General features: G+C 35.7%; 1 protein-coding gene across 1 annotated transcript in view; it reads right to left on the bottom strand.

Annotated features, from left to right (window-relative positions):
• Window positions 1–3107: 3107 nt before the first annotated feature.
• Window positions 3108–23400, bottom strand: part of AKAIN1 (A-kinase anchor inhibitor 1) — a 34879-nt gene continuing 14586 nt past the window's right edge. The window contains exon 2 of the mRNA XM_068671541.1: window positions 3108–7795. Coding sequence (XP_068527642.1) covers window positions 7605–7795 — 191 coding nt within the window. The 3' untranslated portion in view covers window positions 3108–7604. The remainder of the gene's footprint in view (window positions 7796–23400) is intronic.

Consider the following 23400-nt stretch of genomic DNA (forward strand, 5'->3'; position numbering starts at 1 on the left):
TTAGTGCCTTTTTCTTGTCCCTTTCTGTCTTGGTGGTCTTCTGAGATCATCCTGTACTTTGGTCAGGAAGGTCATGTACCAGAAGAGACTAAATGCCAGGACTGGAAGCTGGCAGACTTTTTAGCTATGCTCTTGCATTGCTAGTGAAAAAATGTTGCTTGTTAATGGCCCTTGATACTAGATATTGTTCTCCTCTTGTCTGTGCTTTTGGAATTTCAGTCCAAGATGGAATAAAAATGACAGCACGAGAGACACAGTATGGTCCGATGCTCAAATGACAGTCACAAAACAAAAAGGAGTTGGCTGCAAACTCTCGTAAGTGTCTACAAACACACACAAAATCCTTAGGATGATGCATTGTTCCTCCAGAGACACATACATACTGAAAGAAGTAGAGTTTGCCCATCTGCAGAGCGTTTGGCATCTCCCTGAATGATGACGTATTCATTTTCACCAACAATCTGAAAATTCACGTGTGGAAACATTTTTTGCTTCTGTACAGATGGGTACTTGGGTGAAATGAACAGATCACAAAATAATAAGGAACAGGTCGATTATGAGCAGAACTCATTTTTTATCTGCTGTCAAGCCTCAGCAGTGGAGGGAACACAGTCATATGTGTGCCCTAATGAAATGTGACAGGCATTTAGAGACCAAAGGCTGACATTTACTGACAGCATCGCCATCTGCACACTGAAAGCTGCTAGCATCCGGACATCATAATCTGTTAAGGACTGTTTATTATTGTACCTCCAAATTGCAGGTCACACAGATCCTGGGGTTTTATGGCATTAACTCTGTATGCAGCCCTGTTACCTCAGCAAGGATCGTAATTCTCAATCTCTCAATGTGCTCCCTATCTGCGTGTTTAACTTTCCAAATAACCAAGATACTTGCATCCTAATAGGCTAAGATACAGATATTTGAAAAGGGACAGAAAGAAAGAAAAAAAAAAATAAAACCAACAAAATAAGCTCACAAGCCTCCTAGCCTGCCAGCAGGCAAAATAGATGTTAACCTAATTCTTACCAAGGCAGATGGAGTTATATAATCTGATTTCTAAGAGTAAGGGTTTTCTCAAGGAAAGATTTAGCATATGTAGTATATAGATGTTTTGACAGCTTCAGAGTTGTAACATGGCAGTAGTTTCCACAAATCTATCTCTACACACAATGCAGGTACAGACAAAACTGATTAAAGAATGAAACAAGTTGTAAAGATAGGGTTTGGACTTGCTTTTTTTTTTCTCTCCTTCTTTTTTTTATTTATTTATTTTTTGCCTATACCAATGAACAATGTCACCTGAGATGTGCTGGACAACAGAGATTTAAACAGGGACGAGGGGACTGACCCAATATTTAATTCTTCGGCTTTTTTTTTTTTTTTTTCAGAGCAAAGAAGAAGATGACCTTGGGAGACAATAGTACAGGTTAGCTGGAATAAAAAAGAGCAGGGGAAAAAAATCAATGGAGGTTAACTTAATCTTCAACGTTTCCTTCCATTGCAAGGAAGAGGAGAAAAGGCTGAAGCCACATATCAAGTTCTAGAAGCAGGTGTGCCGATTTTTGCCTGGAATAAAATGTTTTTTCATCATATGAGGTACCCTGAAGAATGGTCCTGAATTCCAAACTGGCTTGCTAGAGTACTGTGTTTGTTTTCCTGCCTGGCAGTGAACAAGGAGCACCCAGGGACTTATCATTTTTTCATTGAAAAGCAAACAAACAAACAAACAAAACATCACCACAACACAACACAACGAGAGACTTGTTTAACTGCTCCAGGTGGTGGAGGAATATTTCTGGCCAGGTAGAGGTCCAGTGCTTTCTGAAGAGTTTTACTCCTTGGAGGTTGGCTATAGACTTGTTTGTTCTCATCCAGCCAGCTCCTCTGAGCACAGTGATGAGCAAGCTGCCACCTGACCCGGGCACTGAACTTTGAAGCCAGCTGTAGCAAACAGTGAAGAATTTGGTACCTTCTAAGCTGAAACAGAGCTCTCAACTAGGTGGCATCCTAGTGTCTCAAGTGATGAGGAAATATGGGAGTTTGGAGCATCTTGTTCTTTCACACAATTATGAGAGGAGAAAATGGTGTGGGGCTTATTTATTTAAATTAGAGAGTGATTCAGGGATGTGCTGGGAACTCTCAGGTACCCCTCTTTCTTTCTTTCTTTTTTTTTTTTTTTTTTTTTTTTTCTTGGATCTGCTCATGTGACTTTTGTCTGGAGGTGAATACATGAAAATAAAGAAATGTATGAGGTCAAGAGGAGAGCTGCAAAAGTAGCTCAGCACTGAGAAGGCCACTTTGTTCCCTGCGTTCAGTTATCTAAACCAAAAAGTACAATGAGACTCCCTGTTCCTGCCTATAGATCCAGAAAGCCACTTATGTGGTCCATGGGAAATCTGAAGTCGGATAGACGTAGTCAACTGTCACAAATCAGGGCAAACTGTGCCCCAGGAAGTTTTTGCCTTGAAAGTAAGTATTAAAGATCACTGTTTTATGGGTAATTCATCAGCAAGAGAATGTAAGGAAGCACTGGCTAACAGAGTTGTCCTCTTTGGAAATAAACACATACAGTGAGCTGTAGGAAAGGGTCAATATGTTACCAATGAGGCAAGTAAGATTTATTATATTCACTTTCCTTGTTCTGGAAGCAGATGGCTAACGTAGTTCATCATGATGAACTGATAGCTTTTCAGAATGAGCTGTCCCATGCATAAAAAAAAAAAAAAAAAAAAAAAAAAGAGAGAGAGAGAGAGAGAGAGAGAGAAAACAGTATTAGAGAGAGAGAGAAAACAGCATTAGTAGAAGATGCAGCAATGCAGCAATGCTCATTCTGCCTCAGATCACAAAGCATGCAATTAGTCTTCAGTTGTTTCTGAATGAGTTTCAGCTCTGAAAGCACACAGAGATCATTTTCCTTAAAGCCAACAGGAACATCTTACTTAGGTGTTTCATAGTCAAATTAAACAGGTTCCTCCTCTAGTCCATGAAGGATGGAAACAAAATGAAACAAAACAAAACAAAACCAAAACAAACAGAATAAAAAACAAAAACCACAAAACCAACTTCCCTCTAGGACATCATTTATTGCTACACCATGATGGAACACCAAATTCCACAGAGTTCAAACTAATCAAACCCAAACTACTTAAAGTGAGCTATTGTTGTTTTAATGGTAAAATTAGGAAGCTCATACACAAAATCCAAGTAGTAGGCCACTAGAGGAAAGGCTATTGAAAAAACAAGCTGCTTATGTTAATTAAGCAAAGAAAATCTGCCTGGCAGACAAGAATAAATTTGAAGCAAATGCATTTGAAACACTGATCTATTTCTTGGTGTTTGCCAGAGAACTCAGGCATAGCTAAAACATGTACTCATCCATCCCTTCTTAAGGATTAAGGAAGTTGCTGTCAAATTGACTAACTCTGGTGGAGATGCATTTGTCTTTAAAAGCAGAAGCCAATACACATTGATGTCTAGCAGGTTTTGTGGAAGTATCTACAGAAATAGATAAAAGAGACCTTGCTTCTGCTTCTTTTGAAAGGCAGGATACAGTGCAACCTATTAGGCCTCAGAGCCTTTAGACTTTAGGCCTCAGAACCTTTGTTCCATAAAACCTAAAACAAGGCAAAAGTTTTTGTCAGTGCTTATCTTATGGGGCCCCGAGGAGCCAGCCATGAAAAACCAATCTGTGGAAACCAGGCTACGTCACTACTGCTGCTCACCCTTTAGTGGTTGTGAGGAGATCATTATCAACAGCTCAGTTATCTCCTTCACTGCCACATACTCTTTTAACAAATTGATCCAACAATTTGTTGCTGGAACCAATGGAGAGAAGTTAGGCTATACCAATATCCAGGTCTTCGTGGATTTTTTTTATTTTTTTTTTCAGACCCAAGAAGGCAATCAAGAGAATAGAGTGAATCCCATATACTTTCAAAAAATGTATTCTACTTCCCCTTTCCTTTTTCCCAAAAACATTTAAAACTTTTTCATATAAGCCTTTTATAATGACACATTAACACCTGCATTTGACATTTGCACACATGTAAAGGGTAACTGCAGCATATTCCAATGTAGTCACATCAAGAATAGCTACATTTCTATTTTTATAATCTTCTTATTGTAGACACACTACATTCTGTGATGTTAAAAACATTGCCAAAAAATCAGACATGACACCAGTGGGGACTTTAATTAAGATTTTTAGATGCATCATTTGCTATTGAATAGATATTCAAGAACTTCCAGCTTTTAAGTATAATGTTATTAACAATGCTATTATTTCTCTGAAAAGATAAAATGAAGATGTCATTTTCTAAGTTACACTGTTTTGTGGGGTGGGGTTTTTTTGTTTGTTTGTTTGTTTGTTTTGTTTGTTTTCTTCACATTTTAGAGCAGGAATTTCCAATGTAACTGCCCAGAGCTGACAAATTTGTTAACAGAGGCAGTTAGTAATCTCTTACAACATCCTGATGTGTCTATATGAATTTCCGTTGAGGTGTTGCTGCTTGGTGGGCAGTGTCAGATTACATTACAAAGAACAGCCCAAGTACAGTGATAAAACTTTGATAACCAACCTAAATGAAAATACGGCAAGCACAGTGCAGGATAGCCACAGACACCTGATTCTACTTCATTAAAAGAGATGCAATATTTATACTTTCACATTTGTATATCTTTCTACTTGACATGTGCTAAAATGTGAATTTATTTTAAATATGTTTAGATGCCATTTTGATTGTCTTGCACTTTTAAGATATAAATTATTGTAGTGAATAATGTTTTCAGTACTACAAACTTCATGAGCACACTGGTTGCTTCATAAAAGATTTTATAGTGAATCTGAAAATTTCTTCCTTTCTTTTCATAAGACAAACAAGAGACATGTAAGATGTTAAAGTTTCTTTATTTGTAATCAGACCTGCGTCACATCTGTAATAATTTTTAGTCTGTATTTTTGCCAGAAAATATAATCTGTCAGTGAAGATACCAAAATACCCGCTTTTACCATTTAGTGAGCATGTAAGAAGTCAAGGGTTAAGTATTCTTTTGTGCAGTTCTCTCACATGCAGTACAGATCTCAACTACATATACTGGATGCAAGTGGTGTGCAGAAAATCCTTTGCCAATAGATGATACTTAATGCATGCCTTAATTTAGGGATATATGTAATAGATAGAAGATGCATTATTTGGGTCTCAGGGAAAACTACACTATTTATGTAAGGGTATTTGTTTTTCCTTGATAGGAGACCATAGTAAACCTCCTCAAGGCTCTGCAAGGCTTTATACCATTCTTCTCTCCCCAAGATATTAGACTTCTGACAGCACTGAAATGATATGCATGATGTACTGGTTGAGTAATGATGTGTCTAAAAGGACTAAAACAGTAAAGAGATATTGAAGAATAGCATAGGAAGGGAGGAATAGGCTTATAAGAAGCAGTGGCAAAAGCCGGGATTCACGGGCTTTTGAAGTTCCTCTTCTTCTAACATGATGATTTAAAGAAAATATACTGACACAAAAAATAATTTCCAGACTACTGTATTATTACTAAAAATATAATTACCAGGAAGAAATAAAAAGACTTGTCTTGCAAATTTCTGAGGAAAAAAAAAAAAAAAAAAGACTAATTTCAAATAAATGGTGATTTTGCTGTCCTTCCTTTCCATATCATTCTAGGTGAGTCTTTGGCAAAAGTCATTTTACACCAGTCTCTCAAACAGTCTTCTTTCACTGGGCTTGCCTACTTATCAGCCTGAGTTGAACCTTGGCTCATGATCATGATCAGTTTTCTTAGTATCTCAGCAAGCAAAGATGCAGTGAGTGGTTAGAAAAGAGCTATCTCCCAAGTAAAGGCTAGTCAATGAAAAATCTAATGGCAAAAAATGATTATTATGACAAACATACACATGCCCCAAGACCCAAATATTTCCACGTCAAAGCTTGCTTGGCTGGGAAAATTCACCCAGCATCTATAGAAGTGAACTGTATATTTGCAATCCAATTCAGTTTTCAGTATTAGAGGATTTAGAACAACTTTAATCATGTTGAATTTTTCTTTGCATTTTTAAGTGAAAGAAGATTGAGCTAGATCATTATCTGGCATGAGTCAGTGCTGGGAAAAAAAAAAAAAAAAAAAGGAACCAAGCAGAGCTCAGAGGCTTAATATTACAGTATGTGGCTATTCATGACTAAGCCCTTGGCCATCAGAAAGAATCCTGAAACTGTTTAACAGAAGCAGTAGGACACACTAAGTAATAGCCAATTACTTAAACCAAAAAGTCTCTTTGAGAATCATCTTGCTGAGTAGAAAAGCAATTATGAAAGTTTATATCATTCTTTGCAGATCCTGTGCATCTGCTTCTCTGTATTTCTAGGTATATTACCACAAGAATTTGGATGTAGCAAAGCTACAAACCATTTCTAGAATGAAATATATTGTTACTCATTTCAGATGCGTAATAGTGCAATCATCATTACAGTAAGGGAGCATAAAGTGAAAGCTACATTTATTTAATGTGTATTTTCAGAAATATCATGGATTTCTTCAGCTATATAGAGTAGTTAAAGGATATGTTCTGTATTACCAGCTTAAAGCAGTGCTACTTAAGGTCAATCTATGTGACAATTGCAAATATCTGAAGTCACTTTATGCCCAGCAGGTGAGAAGTATCTATCATGACAAAATTCTGACACAGTATATTTCCATCCTTCAAGATACTAATAAATTCAAAAACCTTTTTTAAAGCCACTCCAGTATTCATTGTCTGTAAATCAAGCCACAGCAAACTTTCAAAAGTAAAGAAGGAGCTAGCAAACTCCATATCAGTACATCAGTTTCTCTTCTTTCATTATCAAGAAAATTAAAAGCTGTAGTTGAGGCACAAGTGATTTTTATGTAGAAGTTCAGAAGTATTTCAAATAAGTAGACCAAAACTTCAGTACTTATTTTAACTTCTTAAAAATAAAAAAATAAAAAAAAAAAAGACATAAATCGCAGATCTATGATCACAGTCATAGATCATAGTCACTGCAAAGTTGCACTGGATTTCTTTTTTTTTTCCAGTATGAAAAAAAAAAAAAAGTTGGTTCATGGAACTTACCAAATCAACTTTATACTGCCATTTCTCATAGTCCATGGTTAATCAAAACAAGTAACAGTCATGTTTCAAGGCAGCCTGAAAGCATTCTACTACACTCAACAATAAACTACTTCTTCAGTGGCGACAGCTTCAGTGAACCCAGTAACTCCGAGAAGAGTCTGGCCAGCTGACCTGGCAGCAACACTGCGTGCAGAACGTATATGAAAGTGCGCTGACAACAAGCTTTCAAAAATAAGTCCATACCATAAGAGCTTGTGCTTGAAACTACTTTTATAGCTAAGATTATTGTTTCTGTTAAGAGGCACTGCATAAATATGGAGTTAGTCATCTAATGCACTTAATATTTCTCAGCCGAGGACTATTGCAGTTTTATTCTATGTTTAGGTGTTGATTATACTTTGGTTTGTTTTACAACAGTAACATTGCACTAGTAATACAGCTGATACTAAAGAGAAGGCTGAAAACATTGAAGGATCAAAATAAACAAGCTGCTCCTTTACTTCTTTTCATGCTTCTTGGTTAATTTCCCTCTTTCTAGCTGGAGGCTCATACTGCTGTTTGTTCGCTTCTCCTTTTGTTGGCTTTCCTGGGAAACTTGCTGTACTGCTTGGAGGATAGCGGTCTGCACAATTTGCTTGCTGGCATTCTGCAGCTTAACTTCGTCTTGCTCTGGATCCGGTTTCTCACCTGCAGGAACCAAACAAAAAACAAACTGAATCAAGCATTTTTGACCACTCTGTGAACACCTGAGGGATAGAAAAAGAGAAGGAAAACAAAACAAAACAAAACAAAACAAAACAAAACAAAACAGGGTGCTTGGGAACAGTTATGACATAGGGAGCCTGCTAATGCAGAAAATGACATAGTAGGTTGGAAAGTTTCTACTGCATGTTCAGCACTACTGGACTGAATGAAGAGGCAGAATTTGAGTCATACAGTGCAGCTACCCAGTTCCCTACCCTAAGAACAGCTGTGGTTTCACAGTTGAAACTAGTACAGCTCCATTTTGCATCATCAGAGGGAGTTTTTTGTTGTTGTTTTCACATCCAGCTCTGAATCACATCCTTTTTGACTTCAGCTGCACTTCTGCATAGGGAATTTGACTTCATTTTACAGATCTGATGTAAAATGAAAAGCCATGAAAAGGTAAATTTTTCTGTTAATGTTTCTATTTAATTTTACTTAATATTAAAAGCCTTCACCCAACAAATTCCACTTGGTGAGGGAACAACAACAACAAAAATCAATAGAAACCTAACAAATATACTTTTCTTATGTGATTTTTTTTTCCACAATGCTAAAATCTGGAGAAAAACGAAGTAATGCAGCATGACAGATGACATATGGTAATGAAGAGAAGTATATTATGATAAGAGGTTTCTCTTTTGGAATTCTTTTGACTCCTAGCAGCAATGATAATTATGAGGGACAATAAAGAATATTGTAAAATGGTCAAAGTTTATCTCGATGTACAAAAATAATAATTCTGAATTAAAGTGAGGTACACCCACTAAAAAGCTGTATTTAGGAAAAGGTATGCTTGATAATTGAAATGCTTAGAGTAGGTGTTTATTTGCATCACTCACTTGATTTGATTTATTTTTTTTTCAGATATTCATCTCAATTCTTTCTTAATCAACTGTACTGTAGTCAAGTATTTCATTAAGTGGGAACTGTATTTTACTGTCTGTTTTGAAACCATATATTAAAAACTCTATCCTGAGAGAAGTAAAACCGAGTGAATTGAAGGTCAGATGCTTTTATGAGAGGTCCACATTTGGAGCTGTGATATATTCCTGATGTTCCTTAAAAAATGTTTGGAAGAAAATTTAAGATAGAATCAAAAAGTAAAGTAAAATCACCTGATTATCTTACAGAAGACACTATAAGGACATGTGAGCCTAAACCAACCACTACCAAACTTTATTATGTGAGAAAGAAATAATTCAGTATCTCCAATACCTCTTCTAAGTGGTTTTAAAAATATACTTATTTCTATCAATTATGTACATATTATAAAAGTTCTGGCTAAAAGAAAAATGCAAATGTGTTTTAATTCTGTTGAAATGAAATACATGAAGAATAACCCACAGCTGTACTGAGATGACTAACTCTGACTACAGTTCAGAGGTTAAGACCATAAAAACTTAGAAAACACATTTTAATCTGGAAATGCTAACCGAATGGAATCACTTGAATTCTTGGCTCAGTCAGCTTCCCTGATTCACTTTGTTCCACCCATAAGCACTTGAAACAGTGTTTTTTGGATGCAGTTCATTTATTTAACAATAATGTATAGATATTCCTTTTTTTTAATCGAATATTAACTCACATTTTTATTACAGAATGAATCAGTCTTCTTGCTGGCTGAAAAATATCCAACTCAGCTGGTGTTCAAAAGATAATATATTAGCAGAAGTATGAATAAACATGAATTTCTAAACACATGTGATATTGTAAATACAAATGACTATGTTGCAATTGGCTATGAGGTAATATGGAATGTGAGAAATTTGCCAACACACATAACCATAAAAAATCAGAATTTGTGGTTAAAATCATACTGTTGTTAAGCATGTAGCTGTTGAAAATTACCTGATTTTATTTCTTTGGGGGTGCTTCATGATTTATTTTGTTCTTGCTACTTATCTACAAATTCTGACTTTTATATATATATATATATGTATGTATGTGTATATATATATTTGTATATATATATATTAGGAAGATTACCCAAGTTTTTCAGTTGTTTGTCATAGAGCAAATCCTGCCTTTAGGTACTACTCAGCAAAGTGAGACCTCTATTACATCTACTTGTTACAATATTCTTGTTTGTGCTGGGAAAACAAAACAAGCAGAGAGAACCCAGAACCTCTGATCTATTTCTACCTTAATTCTGATGTCTTAAGTATACAAATGAAATAAAGCAGCATAAGCACTTAACAATTTTACATGCATACAACATATTTGAGATTACAGTAACCCAAGTAACAACAGCTAATTGGCTTTGGTTATGAAGAAAGCTAAAGATGTTGGCCTGGGGTGATGTAAACAATGGGGCCATTGGCAGCTTATGTTGACCAACTAAACTAGAAAGCAACAATCAGTGAAAATAAGGTTATAAGAAAAGAACCCAGGAAACTATAGACCTGTTAGTCTAGCCTCAGTAGTTAGAAAAACTATGGTGAAAAGCATTTAAAGAACAAAGCTACTATCAGGCATAGTCAACATGTTCACATAGGGAAAGTCCTACCTTAGTAATTTGATCTAGCAGGGCTAGGGAAGTGATTGTCCCCCTGTACTCCGCTCTGGTGAGGCCGCACCTCGAGTACTGTGTTCAGTTTTGGGCCTCTCACTACAAGAAGGACGTGGAGGTGCTCAAGAGAGTCCAGAGAAGGGCGACAAAGCTGGTGAGGGGTCTGGAGAACATGTCTTACGAAGAGCGGCTGAGAAAGCTGGGATTGTTCAGCCTGGAGAAAAGGAGGCTCAGAGGCGACCTTATCGCTCTCTACTAGTACCTTAAAGGAGGCTGCAGCAAAGTGGGAGTTGGTCTATTCTCCCATGTGCCTGGCGACAGGACGAGGGGGAATGGGCTAAAGTTGTGCCAGGGGAGGTTTAGGTTGGATGTTAGGAAGAACTTCTTTACCAAAAGGGTTGTTAGGCATTGGAATGGGCTGCCCAGGGAAGTGGTTGAGTCACCATCCCTGGAGGTCTTTAAAAGGCATTTACATGTAGAGCTTAGTGATATGGTTTAGTGGGGGACTGGTTAGTGTTAGGTCAGAGGTTGGATTAGGTAATCTTGGAGGTCTCTTCCAACCTAGACGATTCTGTGATTCTGTGTGATCTACAAGGTCATCCACCTAGTGCATGAAGGGAAGGTTGTGGATGTAGCCTGTCTGGATTTCAGTAAGTCCTTTGACCCTGTTCCTCACAACATCTTTCTGGAAAAACTGTCCAGCTCTGACATGAACAGGTATACGCTATGCTGGGTGATGAACTGGCTGAATAACAGAGCTCAAAGGGTTGTAGTAAATGGGGTTACATCTGTCTGGTGGCCAGTTACTGGTTATGTTTCCCAGGGCTCAAGTCTAGGACCAGTCCTGTTCAACATTTTTATCAACGATCTAGATGCAAGAGGGGAGTGCATCCTCAACAAGTTTGCTGATGACACTAAACTGGGAGGTGCTGTTGACTCACTGGAGGGATGAGAGGCCATGCAGAGGGATCTAGATAGATTGGAGCATTGGGCAATCATAAATGGCATGAAGTTCAACAAAGGAAAATGCCAAGTTCTGTACCTGAGACGGATTAATGCTATATACAGGTACAGACTGGAAGACAAGCATCTGGGGAGCATGTCAGCAGAAAGGGACCTGGGCGTGCTCGTGGCAGCAGGCTCAAGCTTTCAGTCAGAGTGTCATCTTCAGGCTGAAGAGAGTCAAAATTTACTATATTTTAATTTTTATTTTCAAAGTGTCACAGCCATGGGAGCACCTTCCACTCCATTTATGATACTGAGTTATTTTGTTATTTTGCCCTAACCGTTGGCTAAAAAATCTTTTGCATTCCATTATGTCCTAAAAATATGAGGTTTTGAAATTGCTAAAAAAGAACTCTGCTTCAAGAAGGGAATCTCCCACATTTTTTCCTTTTTCCTTTTTTTTTTTTTTTTCTCTCTCTTTAGATAACACTTGGAATCATAAAGTCTGAAAACAGGAAAATCTAGCAATCATTCACCTGAGAAGTGTGGGTTTGGTTGCCTTCTTGTTTCCAGCAGGTGAAGGGAGGTGATCCTTCCCCTCTACCCAGTTCTGGTGAGGCCATCTCTGGAGTACTGTATCCAATTCTGGGCTCCCCAGCATAAGAAAGACATGGAGCTTCTGGAGAGAGTTCAACAAGAGGGCACAGAGATGATGAGGGTCCTGGAGCACCTCTCCTATGAGGAGAGGCTGAGAGAGCTGGGACTCTTCAACCTGGAGAAGAGAAGGCTCTTGGGGGATCTCTCGGGGGATCTCTGGGGGGATCTGGGGGGATATACAAATACCTGAAGGGAAGGTGCAACAGAGACAGAACCACGCTCTTGCCAGTGATGCCCAGTGTCAGGACAAGAGGCAATGGGCACAAAGTGAAGCACCAGATATTCTCTCTGAACATCAAGCAACAATTCTGTGCTGTGCAGGTGACCAAGCACTGGCACAGGTTGCCCAGAGAGGCTGTGGAGTTTCATCCTTGGAGATCTTCAAAAGTTGCCTGGACGTGGTCCAGAGCAACCTGCTCTGGATGGTCCTGTCTGAGGCAGGGGATTGGACCAGATGAATTCCAGAGGTCCCTTCCAACCTCAATCATTCTGTGATTTTGTGACTCCAGCTGGCAAGGCTGACATAAAACACAACTTTTCAATTTCCTGAAGGAGTACACAGCAGTGTCTAGAAGGGTATAATGTTCAACTCTTCTTCCAACTATTAATTTCACGGAAAGCAGTCAGCACAAAGCTGTTTTCTGAGAAGCTCATTTATTTGTTGATATTCACCTACTCTGAACGAGAAGAGAAGGATTGGCTAAGAAAAGCAGAGATGACTCATGCAAGGATCCCAAAGGGACTGAGCTGGAAGATATCTATCAAACTGCTCTAACTTACTGAGATACAGACTGTTGTGGACATGAACAAAGGCCGAATTCTGAGTGCCTATAGAATTAATCAAGCATTTTAAGGACCAAATACTTTAAATTAGGTAAAACACGGGCATCTCCACTGTTATCTAAGCATTTGGTGTTTAGCTAATCAAACCAAGAATGATTAGGGTGATAAGACACAACTAATTTTTATTTATGGTTTTTGTTTGATTGTTTTGAAGAATAACTTTACATTTAATAAAAATTCCATGACAAAAGTTCTGTTGAAGTACTTGCAGGACAGCATGAACAACATTCTCCCTGAAAGTTATCCTTGTCTTACAGCTACTTTTTCCTCTTGATGTCAGAAAATCTTTTCTACCTATTCTCTGCCTTTAAATGCTCACTTCAGTTATACAGGAACCTGGCACACCAATTCTGTAAACAGAGAACTGAAAACTCCAGGTTCAGTGATGTTTAGTACTTGAAGACAAGGTAGCAATTTTATCATTAAGAAGTGACAAAGTCTCTTTAGTGTGTTTATATCTCTTTGCCTTTCACTTTTTGAATTTTATCCCAACTGACTTAGCAAATTAAAAGTAATTTGCAAACTCTAGCCTGGTTCTGAAACCTAAAATATGGTTTGAGAGATTCACAAAACCTCAAAGTCTTGTACTGCCTTCAGAAATCAGTCACATATTCCTCTTTCTGTATATTAGTGCTGTATATTAGTACCTTGAAATTCCCTTGGCCAACTTCAAACTTCATGAAGGCAAAATAAAATAAAAATTTGGAAAAAAGAATAATAACATTTGAAGTAGATTCCAAATTTTCCTTTAAATTCCTAGAAGTAATATTAGTTTTGGCTCAAGAACATATTGTGTGGGAGATTTTATATTATCTGTTAAATCTCTGGACTACTGAATATGCCTAAGAAAAGTATACATGAGAATTAGTAACTACAGAGAAAAAACATTTAGCACAGATTAAGTCCTGAACAAGAACTTCAGTTTGGTTACACATAGACCCCCTTCTCATTTACACACTTCACTTTCCTGAAAGCAAGATGAGTCACTTCCATTCCAGTCTGCAGTCAAATCAGTCTCCTGTGCTTTCTCTTATTCCCTGTGTCTTTTCCCTTTCAGCTTGCTCCTTGTTAATTTTAATAAGGCTTATAAACACTCCTACCCAATAATAGTCAGCAGCAAATCATTTGTTTGAATCAGCAGTTCATTAAGTTTTCTACCATACCTTTTCAGAGTATTGTTGGGGATACTATCATGAAGGTAAGTTACCACAGGCATGACCTTGCTCTCAAAAATATGCAAGCCCATCTCAAATCCAATGACACTAGCAATGAACTATGGGGAACAAGACAGCTTTCAGTTGGTGAATAGTCAGTAATTTAGAAGGAAACAGAAGCAGTGTTTCTCACATGGAAAGAGGGCAGGAGCAAAATGATGAATGAGCTTTGATAGGAAAGAACTTCAGACTTTTGGAGAACATGGACTACAAATAATTCATCCCATACTTTTTTATAAGACATTAGTCTCACACAGGCATGCATGACCCTAAATGAACATCCAACCTCTGTTATCTCAGCAAATTTCTACTTTCCCTCAATTATCCTTTTTACTTCTTCAGCAAGCTTACTGCATTTCCCAGGAGAAAAATAATGTCTTTAATTTCAATTCTGCTTTCCTCAAAGCATGTGGTCTTTATGCAATTCATTATGTCTTCCTGCAGGTTAGGTCTCATTGGACCTTCAGACACGGTACAAACACTGTATCTGAAAAGAACTGCTTAACTCATATGTCAGGTTCCACGAATCCCAAGGGCCATGCATCATAGGTTAAAAGTTTACATTCTGCTCCACAGGAATAACAAATGCAGTTTAATTCCAGCAAGTGAATTCCTCTAAAGCTGTTCTTCTGGGGGAGGGGATTTTTTTTTTTTTTTTTTAACAGAAAAAAACGTATTCCTTTAAGCAAACATTTGAGCAATTTAGAACTCACAATTACCCAAAATATATTCCCACTAACTACAATTTTAATTTATCCAAAATTTCTGAAGGTGGAAGAGTCACCAAGCAAATATGCTTTCTCCATTTTTACATGAGATTATGCATGTACATTCTTTAACCAGAAACTTTATTGCTTGTTTTATGAATACATTGCTTGCTATTCCTATTGGAATATTTTACCATTATGCTATTTTCTGCAGCATTACAACATTAGAATTAACTTATTTTCCATGATTAATAAAAATAAATAACAATACAACAAAATATTACTATCTAATAAGCCTGTTTGAATTCTATTTAAAATTTTTACTCTAAATTTTATAAGTAAACTGACAGTACTGGTGACATTTTAAATAGGAATGAAAGTATAGATAAGCAAGACTGTGATGATAAGGCTTCATCACAAAGCCCAGCATATATTTGTAGGAAAACTCGCAGTATATTAATTAATTTGCATTTATAAACTATAGTTCTTTCAAACAATTTGAGAACCTGGAAAGTTTGCAATGACATAATTGAATGTATATGTGGTAGTAATTAACAGTAACATTCTTTGCATCAATATTGATAATCTTCTACTGCAAGAAACAAATCCAGTTCTTCAACATCCTTAATCTCCCATTGGGATTAGGCAGTGACGTACATATCTCTCCATCTTTCCAGTCACAGCATGGAAATTCCAGATGAATCTTCTGGAGTACATTCTGTAACCTATGAATCAAAATGGTTAAAAATCTCTTTCTTTTAGCTGCTTTATAGGTTGATGCTAGGATCTCAGCACTGCAAGCTTAATTTGAAGACGATATATAAAAGATCAGGCTGCAAATTATCCATAATCAGAAAATGTTGATGAGTCATGTTAATTACATCCATAATGAATGAACATGGCAGTCAGCCAGGGCTGTACACTTTCAAACATGTGTACAAAACTAACTTTATACATGAGTGTCACTAAGCTATTTACAGGATTAGAGACCTAATTTTAAATTACATCAATAACAATGCCAAATCAGATATCTCATGAAAAGGTTCTAGAATGAAGCTTGAAACTGAGGAGAGGGAGAGGGAGAGGAAGAGGATCCTGAATCCTTCACTGTATTATCATTCTGTCCAGTATAGTTCCTCATGTCCAAAACTGGAAGCTTGTGAGGTCCTGAATCACAGCTATTATGTTGCTCTGATTCCTTGAGGAAGGAGGAAGTAAACTAAAGGTATCAGAAACACTAAAAGTACTTTCAGGTTGGACTGCCATGTTTTCCCTTTTACCTAACCTTCACTAGAGAAGTCCCAGTTAAGTTATATTTTCTACCTTAACCTCATTCCTTAGCTACTGCTGTGCAGCCATCATGGAAGAGGAACTCTGCATCAGGAAGAGGCCTGGCACAGGCTGCTTTGGGTACACAACAAAGCATAAGAATGAAGCACGAACAATCTTGGTTTGAACACAAATTGAGGAGTGTTGGTAAGGAGAAAGAGAAGAGCAGAAATGCAGATAAGACTGTTCCAAAGGACATAATAATATCTCCAGATTAATTATTGTCTCGTTTCTCGTCCAGACATTAGATATATACAAAACTGATTGTATTTTTTTGTCCACTGAGCTTTTCTCTTTATGATAAAATATGTATAAGTATCATTGTTTTTTTCTCTATGAAAATTATGTTTACATTCCACAGTGAGTTATTTCATACTGTTTGAAATATGTCAGCCAAAATGAAGCTTCCAGCATTTTTAAATTAAGAAGTTGATCAGACCTACAGATTCTTTATCTATTCTAAGCATCTATTCTCAATGTGTTTTATCAGATTTATTGCCATACTTCAATTTATATATTTTCTAGGTATTTTCATAAATAGTAATGATTTAATTGTTTACGGACTAAGTCTTCTCAACTTTGAAGACTGGATGTAGTTCAAAGTAGTAGTTACTGAATATTCTGCCATACATAAACTTATGAGTGTGATATTCTGATTTTGGTCCCAGAATTAAAAAAATTATACATATATATATATTATATTTTATATAAAATACAGATCTAATACTATAGGATAACACTAACCAATGTAGATTTTTTTGTTGTTGTTTACTCCTAAGGTGGAGTTTAATTTATTAAAATAACTTACTTCCTAGAGAACATCAGGGACCAGCTGCTTCAAACTTAATGAAAAACTTAAATTCTCTTCATCTGCACAATTTTGCTATTTATTTAGGGAACATACTTCAAATACAGAAGTAAGAAATATCTGCGCATCAAATGCTGTGCTTGTCCTAGTGCAGGAGAAGTCCAATGGCACAAATACAGTTGGCTTACATCCCGTTAAACTTCTTCTGCCTTTTATTTTCTACTGCTTAGGTGCTCAGAAGTTCCTATCCAAGAAAAAATATCTGGCACAGAAAGTGAGATAACATTTAGGTCTTCTGAATCTAAACTAAAAATATCAGTGGTGGGCTCACACTAATTGCCACTGAAATACATAGCTTTCCTAGGTGTTAGAAGGCTTTTGCTATTCACCACTGTGTAGAATAGGGGAAAGGAGAGCTTTCAAATGCCCCATGCTCCTCTACAGTTTATTTTGCTAGCTCTTCATATTTCTGCAGTGTCTTGCATGCTTTGGTCTTCGGCTATGTAGAACTTAATTAAAATTTGTAATGTCTGAATGGGATTATATATATATATAAAGGAAAAGGTTATGTAACTTGTCATAAGCCAGCAAATCGGTGATAACATTCTGTTAGGCTTTGAAAAAGTTTCAATTTACATCAGAATATTCAGAGTCTAATTTCAGGAATTGGCTAGTTAAACCTCAGCTGAAGAAGAACCTTCTTTATCTCTTTAAATAAATAAATAAGTAAATAAGAAAAACAAACAAACAAAAAAAAAACGACTAAATTTGCACAAACACAAGAATATAGGAAAAGAGCCCTGTTTATTTTAGAATGTGAGCAGAGTTTGAAAGCTGTACATTAAGGCTATTAATAATTGATGCTGGGTTTATAAGTATGTGTGTGTATGTATGTATGCATATATGCAAAGTCACAAGAGAAAATGAATCAGATTATGTATATTTAGAATGCATCTTCAAAAAGTAAAAAACAGGTTTTTCATGGCTGTAATCTTGACAAAGTCCCTCTTTATAAGTGTTTCAAGAAACAGGATGCCATGGAATGCTGTATTCCCTTCTTGGATCCAATTCTAACTTCCCAGAGAAATATTTTCCACTCTATTAAGCAGACTTACTTCCATACAGAAGGTAATGTTAATCTGTGATTATTTATGAGAATTAGTAATGGATATGCACCCTCTCCATACTTACAAATAGTGAATGGATTCACTAATCAAAGTAAGAAATTGCAATGCCATTATATCAAATATGTGTATTACAAAGTGAAGCAAATGTAAGTTATCCACAAGAAATTACATTTGTCTTACCATTAGAGAAATATCTGCATAGAATGTGGCTCAACTTACTTCTTCAGGCAGCAAATTTCTGACTCTCTTGAAGAAGGAATACAGCATCTTCTGACAACATGACTAGAGGCATTTGTAGGGTTGGATGACAGCAGCACAAAGCTCACCTGCCTTGACTTCCCTGGTGAGCCATTCTAAATGATCCCGAAGCATTTTACAGCTACATGTATTCAGGTCAGCTTTTCATTTCTGTTAACATCAGTAAAGATTCTGCTCCAATTGCAATACCTTAAATAATAATACATCTTTTTCTATAGGATCTTGCAAACTATTACTGAAAGAACATAATAGCACATGGGTAACCAGTACTCAGATAATTTCAGAAAGCCTATAAAGGAATTATTAATACATTGCAAGAAAATAAATTTTGCTTAACTTTGTATTTGCAAACATAATGCAATAGATTGTGCCCTTAATAAAATCCTTAACAGATAAGATTGAAAATATAGGAATAAATCTGTCTTTCACTGTATTTTACATTGGCTACCTAATTTCCATTATCATGTTAAACCTTACAAGGTTAGAATCATATTATTTATGTCTATAACTACAACAGAACAATTCATATAGAAGAATAACAATTTGGAGGGATAAACTTAGCAGGTCAATGTAACTCATTCCCTTTGTGCACTCATTATTTGACTTTCCTGATCAATATATGGAGAATATATATAGTCGTAGTAAGGATGTTAATAATGATTGTACAACTTATTAACACCAACCCCCAATAATGAACTATTTCTTTGATATAAGTCACTACACAAACACTGTGAAGACTGAATTCTTTTCACAGCAAATCTGAATAGGATTCAACCCAGTGATCTGGAAGTGAAAGGTGCCATCCCCACTTGCTTAAGCCTTCATTTCTGTTACAAATGATTTGAAAAAGTAAATACTGTGCCAGTTTTTAACACTGTGTTCATCACTTTAAAGTAATATTAGTTCTAGTACTGTTGACTACTTTGTAAGCTTAGTAGTTTCATCACATCTGTGAATATCTACAAACTAACATTTTTTCATCTCACTAATGAGACCTGATAGTGGAATTTCACATCAGGGGAAAGATCAATGCAACACTAGAGAGAGGCAAATTCACAGAATATTTTTTTTCCTCAATGAAAAAGAACAAGAAAGTTCCTCCTATATGATTTCTCCCTACCAGGTGACAAACATTTTGAAGTATGGTTGAGAGGTCTTAGCTACAAATACATTCAGATATATTTTATTATATATGTATATATATATATATTTTTTTTTTTTTTTGGTTGAACTGGTCTGCATACTCACTATCAACTTTACTACCAGCCATCACAAATTCTGAACAAGAAAACAGTGATATCAAACTGCATGAGCTATGAAAAATAGTCTTAACTGTAGCCTCCACTTTATGTCTGTAACATGGACTTTGCCAACACTAAGCTAATGAGAAATAATCCTATGTATATAGACTTTAATCTTATATCAAAGTGGGTTTCATTTGTTTTTCTACACAGAACTTAGACCATTAGCAGAATGCAGCACAACAAGGACCGTGCCCTGCTGTCCTACAGTTGTTCTCATCAATGAAAGAAACTTCATAAGTGATAGTACTAGAGTACCACACTTGGCACAAGCACTGGAGATATTCCACAACAGTTTATCTTCAGAAAAGTAAAGTTATTGGTAGCAATTTTTCCATTCATTATGTCCCTCAATAATATCTGTGCATTATGGATGGAGGTCTCCACAGTATCTGTAATGTTATATCAAAAAAAGATATCAAGAAATTTCATGTCTTCACATCCCGCAACACAACAGGTTGTAGCTCTCCCAGATTTTCCACTTGAGAAGATCAGAACTATTCGGACAAGTAAGCACATCTGTTTCAGTGTGCAGCTGCTACATCTTCAATTGCAGTTTAATGAGATTCTTAAAATGTTTGGTACAGGATGCGCTTCTGATCTCCAGTGTCATTATGCAAGTCTGTTATACTGTCCCTAGCTTAAAAATATTACAAACAGCTGTGCAGCTGAAAAACTGTTTGAAAAGCTGTTGGAGTTGCTGTTGTAAGAGAAAGGTGCTGAACAGTGAATATTCTGACTTCTCTAATGTCTAACTACCTTTAAACTCTAAGCATTTTAACAGATCTTTTTTACACAATAATATTAGTAAAAAATAATAATATATATATATATATATTATTTTTTTTCTATTGCCTCCTCCTTTTTTTTGAGATTGAAGGGTCATGGGTAAAGCCAGTGAGTTTCTAGTTAGGGAAAAAATATCCAATAAGAAAAAATTCTTCAAATTACACTGAAAAATAACACAAATCATTTGAAAGGTTGAATCACACAATTCAAAATAGATATAAGCTTTAAAGGGTGAGAGAGTTCAGACAATGAAACAAACTACCAGTGTAAATGTTGCAACCTTTCTTTACATATTCAGATCAAAACCGACTCTTCTAAAAATAAATAAATAAATAAATACATAAATAAATAAATAATATTTACTAAAGAATAAAACTTAATTCAACATATACTAAAATAATCACTTAAATGATATCCTAATAAGAGAGTTGCTTAGGAAACCCATTAGGAAACATACATCCTTAAAAAATTTCTAACTTTATTTCCCAGATAGTTTTGAAAATGCAGCCCATTTTTGTGCTACATCAATGCAGATACACACAGGACAGAGGTTTAAGGCATAAGTGTTTGAATGATTCATGTGCAAAATTGTGTTAGAGGGAAAAAAAAAAAAAAAAAAAAAAAAAAAAGAAGGTTTATTTTATTTTACCTTCACACATGAAAAGTTTTGGGGGCTGCAAATTAGCACAGAATATGCCAAAGACTATTTTGGAGAAAAGGAACCAAAAGAATTGCCAAAGAAAACAGTCTGATATTAATTAGGAACAACTTCAAATTATTGTTGAATCATGATGATTAAGTTAAAAACAAAAATATGATTATTATTGATAGATTATTGATATTGAAAGCAATCACTACTTTCTAAACTAATGATAGGGCTTGCTTGCTGCATTCTAAAATAATCTTTTCATAATTTTTGCTGACACTTTAGAACAAATAAATATTTTAATAATTCTTCATTCATTACCTTATAATGATAGATATTTAAACTGTGGAATCATTTACAAATATCAATCTTTTATAAGATAATTTGACAGTTTTTGTTGTTGTTTGGGTTTGTTGTCATTGTTTTAAGTCTGGAATCCATCGTTTTCTGAAGTCTCCTAATAAAACCTGTCACTTCAGCAGTGAATTCTCTTTTCTTTATAGCCTAATCCAAAAACTTGAAATTGCATGTTTCTCTACCACAGTCCCATGCATTCCTCATTCCTTACATTTGACGAACAGTAACATTTTCTTGTCTGCTTCTCAGGCAGCCTAAAGAAGTTCAATTCAGGAAAGGTAAACAAGCTAAATTTTGCAATGTAGTAGTTGGTCCACATTTCCATTAAGTAGATCATCCCTTATTGTTAGGGTAGTGTTATAAACAGTGTCATCATGCAAGAATCCTCTACGTAGACTGAATTCCCAGACATCTCATAGAGTTGGCAATGTGTTTCATAGATACCAGTGTGTCATTAGTCAACCTTCACAACAAAGTACAATCAAGCCCCAGTCAGGTTAAACCATATAAGCAAAAAGTGTGCTTTTCTCAGTTCCTTTTTTCCTTTTTTTTTTTTTTTTGGCAGCTTGTACAGACATTTATGTCAAGACAAATCAAAATTTGGTGTGAAGAAAGATCACATATGGAGACTAGCTTTTTGCATAGCTGTAAACAGCAGCACACTGTTGAGAATAAGCCATAATAAGCCAGAATGTCCACTTCACTTTTCTTTTGTAAAACAAATATCGGCCTTTGTATAACAATTTTGACATATCTGGCTTGATAATATCCAAGCGTGTGTTTTTTGTTTTTTTTTTTAAGTTGCTTTTTAATAGTAATCCATAGACAGTTGTTTTCACTTTAAAATAAATAAATAATAAAAAGTATATTTAAACTTGGTAGGTTTCTTCTAATTAACATTTTTTAAACATAACGTTAAATCAGTGCTCTGAAATAATTCATAACTTTATGTCTTCATGTTATTGATATTAAAAGTCTTACCTTTGTCTTCAGCTAAACAAGTTATATTTTTTTTTCCTGGAAGAATATTTTTAGTTTGTTTTATTTGTTTGTGTGTGAGTGCATGCACATGCCTTTGTTTTTTCCCCTTCTGGAAGCATGTTTATCATTCTAAGCCTGAAAGTTGTAAAGTATAACCCTTTATATATAGACAAATATTTTTCTCCCTTCCTCCCTCCCTCCCTCCCTCCGTCCACCCCCAAAAACATATAAATGAAAGTGAAAATCAGGTGGTCATTTATCATGAGATTAAATCAGAAAGTTGAGCCAAGAAAATGAAGTTCAGCTTCTTAGTAAGTGTATAGAATTCCTATGTCATGTAGCCTTAATTATGGCTACTATGAAGATACTAAAGATGTACAAACCCCTGATTTAAATAAACATATACATCTTATACATCCACAGAAGAGAGAATGCCAAGGCAGGAGGGCTGATTTGCAGTGAAGAAAAGCAATCAAAAAAAAAAAAAAAAAAAAAAAGCAGGGCTTACTGAATAGAGATAAAAAAGTGTCAAAGCATTCTGTTTTATCGTCTTTTTTACAAATGTAGTTACCCTATGCATATTATGACATTTGCAAGGAAACCAAGGGCTTTTTTTTTTTTTTTTTTTTTTTTTAATATATAAAAGCAGACTGAAAAAGAATCATTATACACAACAGGTTTCTTTTTATTTTTTTTTCTTTTCTTTATGGATTAGAGTCCTTAACAGAACAATGTATGTAGTTATTAATGAGATTTGTGTTTTGTTCATTGTCAGTCTTTTGGGAATAAAAAGCATGTGTTTTAATTTTTTTAGGGGTAATCTCATCCTGCAGTACTCTGGTCCCATGGAACATTTCAAAAATTAGTACTGTTAATGGTGACACACTGACAGATAAAAGGAGTTCAGAAAAGAACCCCTAATACTGGAAAGTGTACTACAAAAGAACAGTGGCTGGTTCTATTGAGATAAACAATTTGATCCCAATTTCGGGACAGACTGTGTTGGAAAGTATAAAATTAGGGTGCAAGTAGGCAGTCTGAGAGACAAAATGAACTTCTGATTGTTCGAAAGGG

This window comes from Anas acuta, chromosome 2 (assembly GCF_963932015.1).
Source record: "Anas acuta chromosome 2, bAnaAcu1.1, whole genome shotgun sequence".
Classification (NCBI taxonomy): Eukaryota; Metazoa; Chordata; class Aves; order Anseriformes; family Anatidae; genus Anas; species Anas acuta.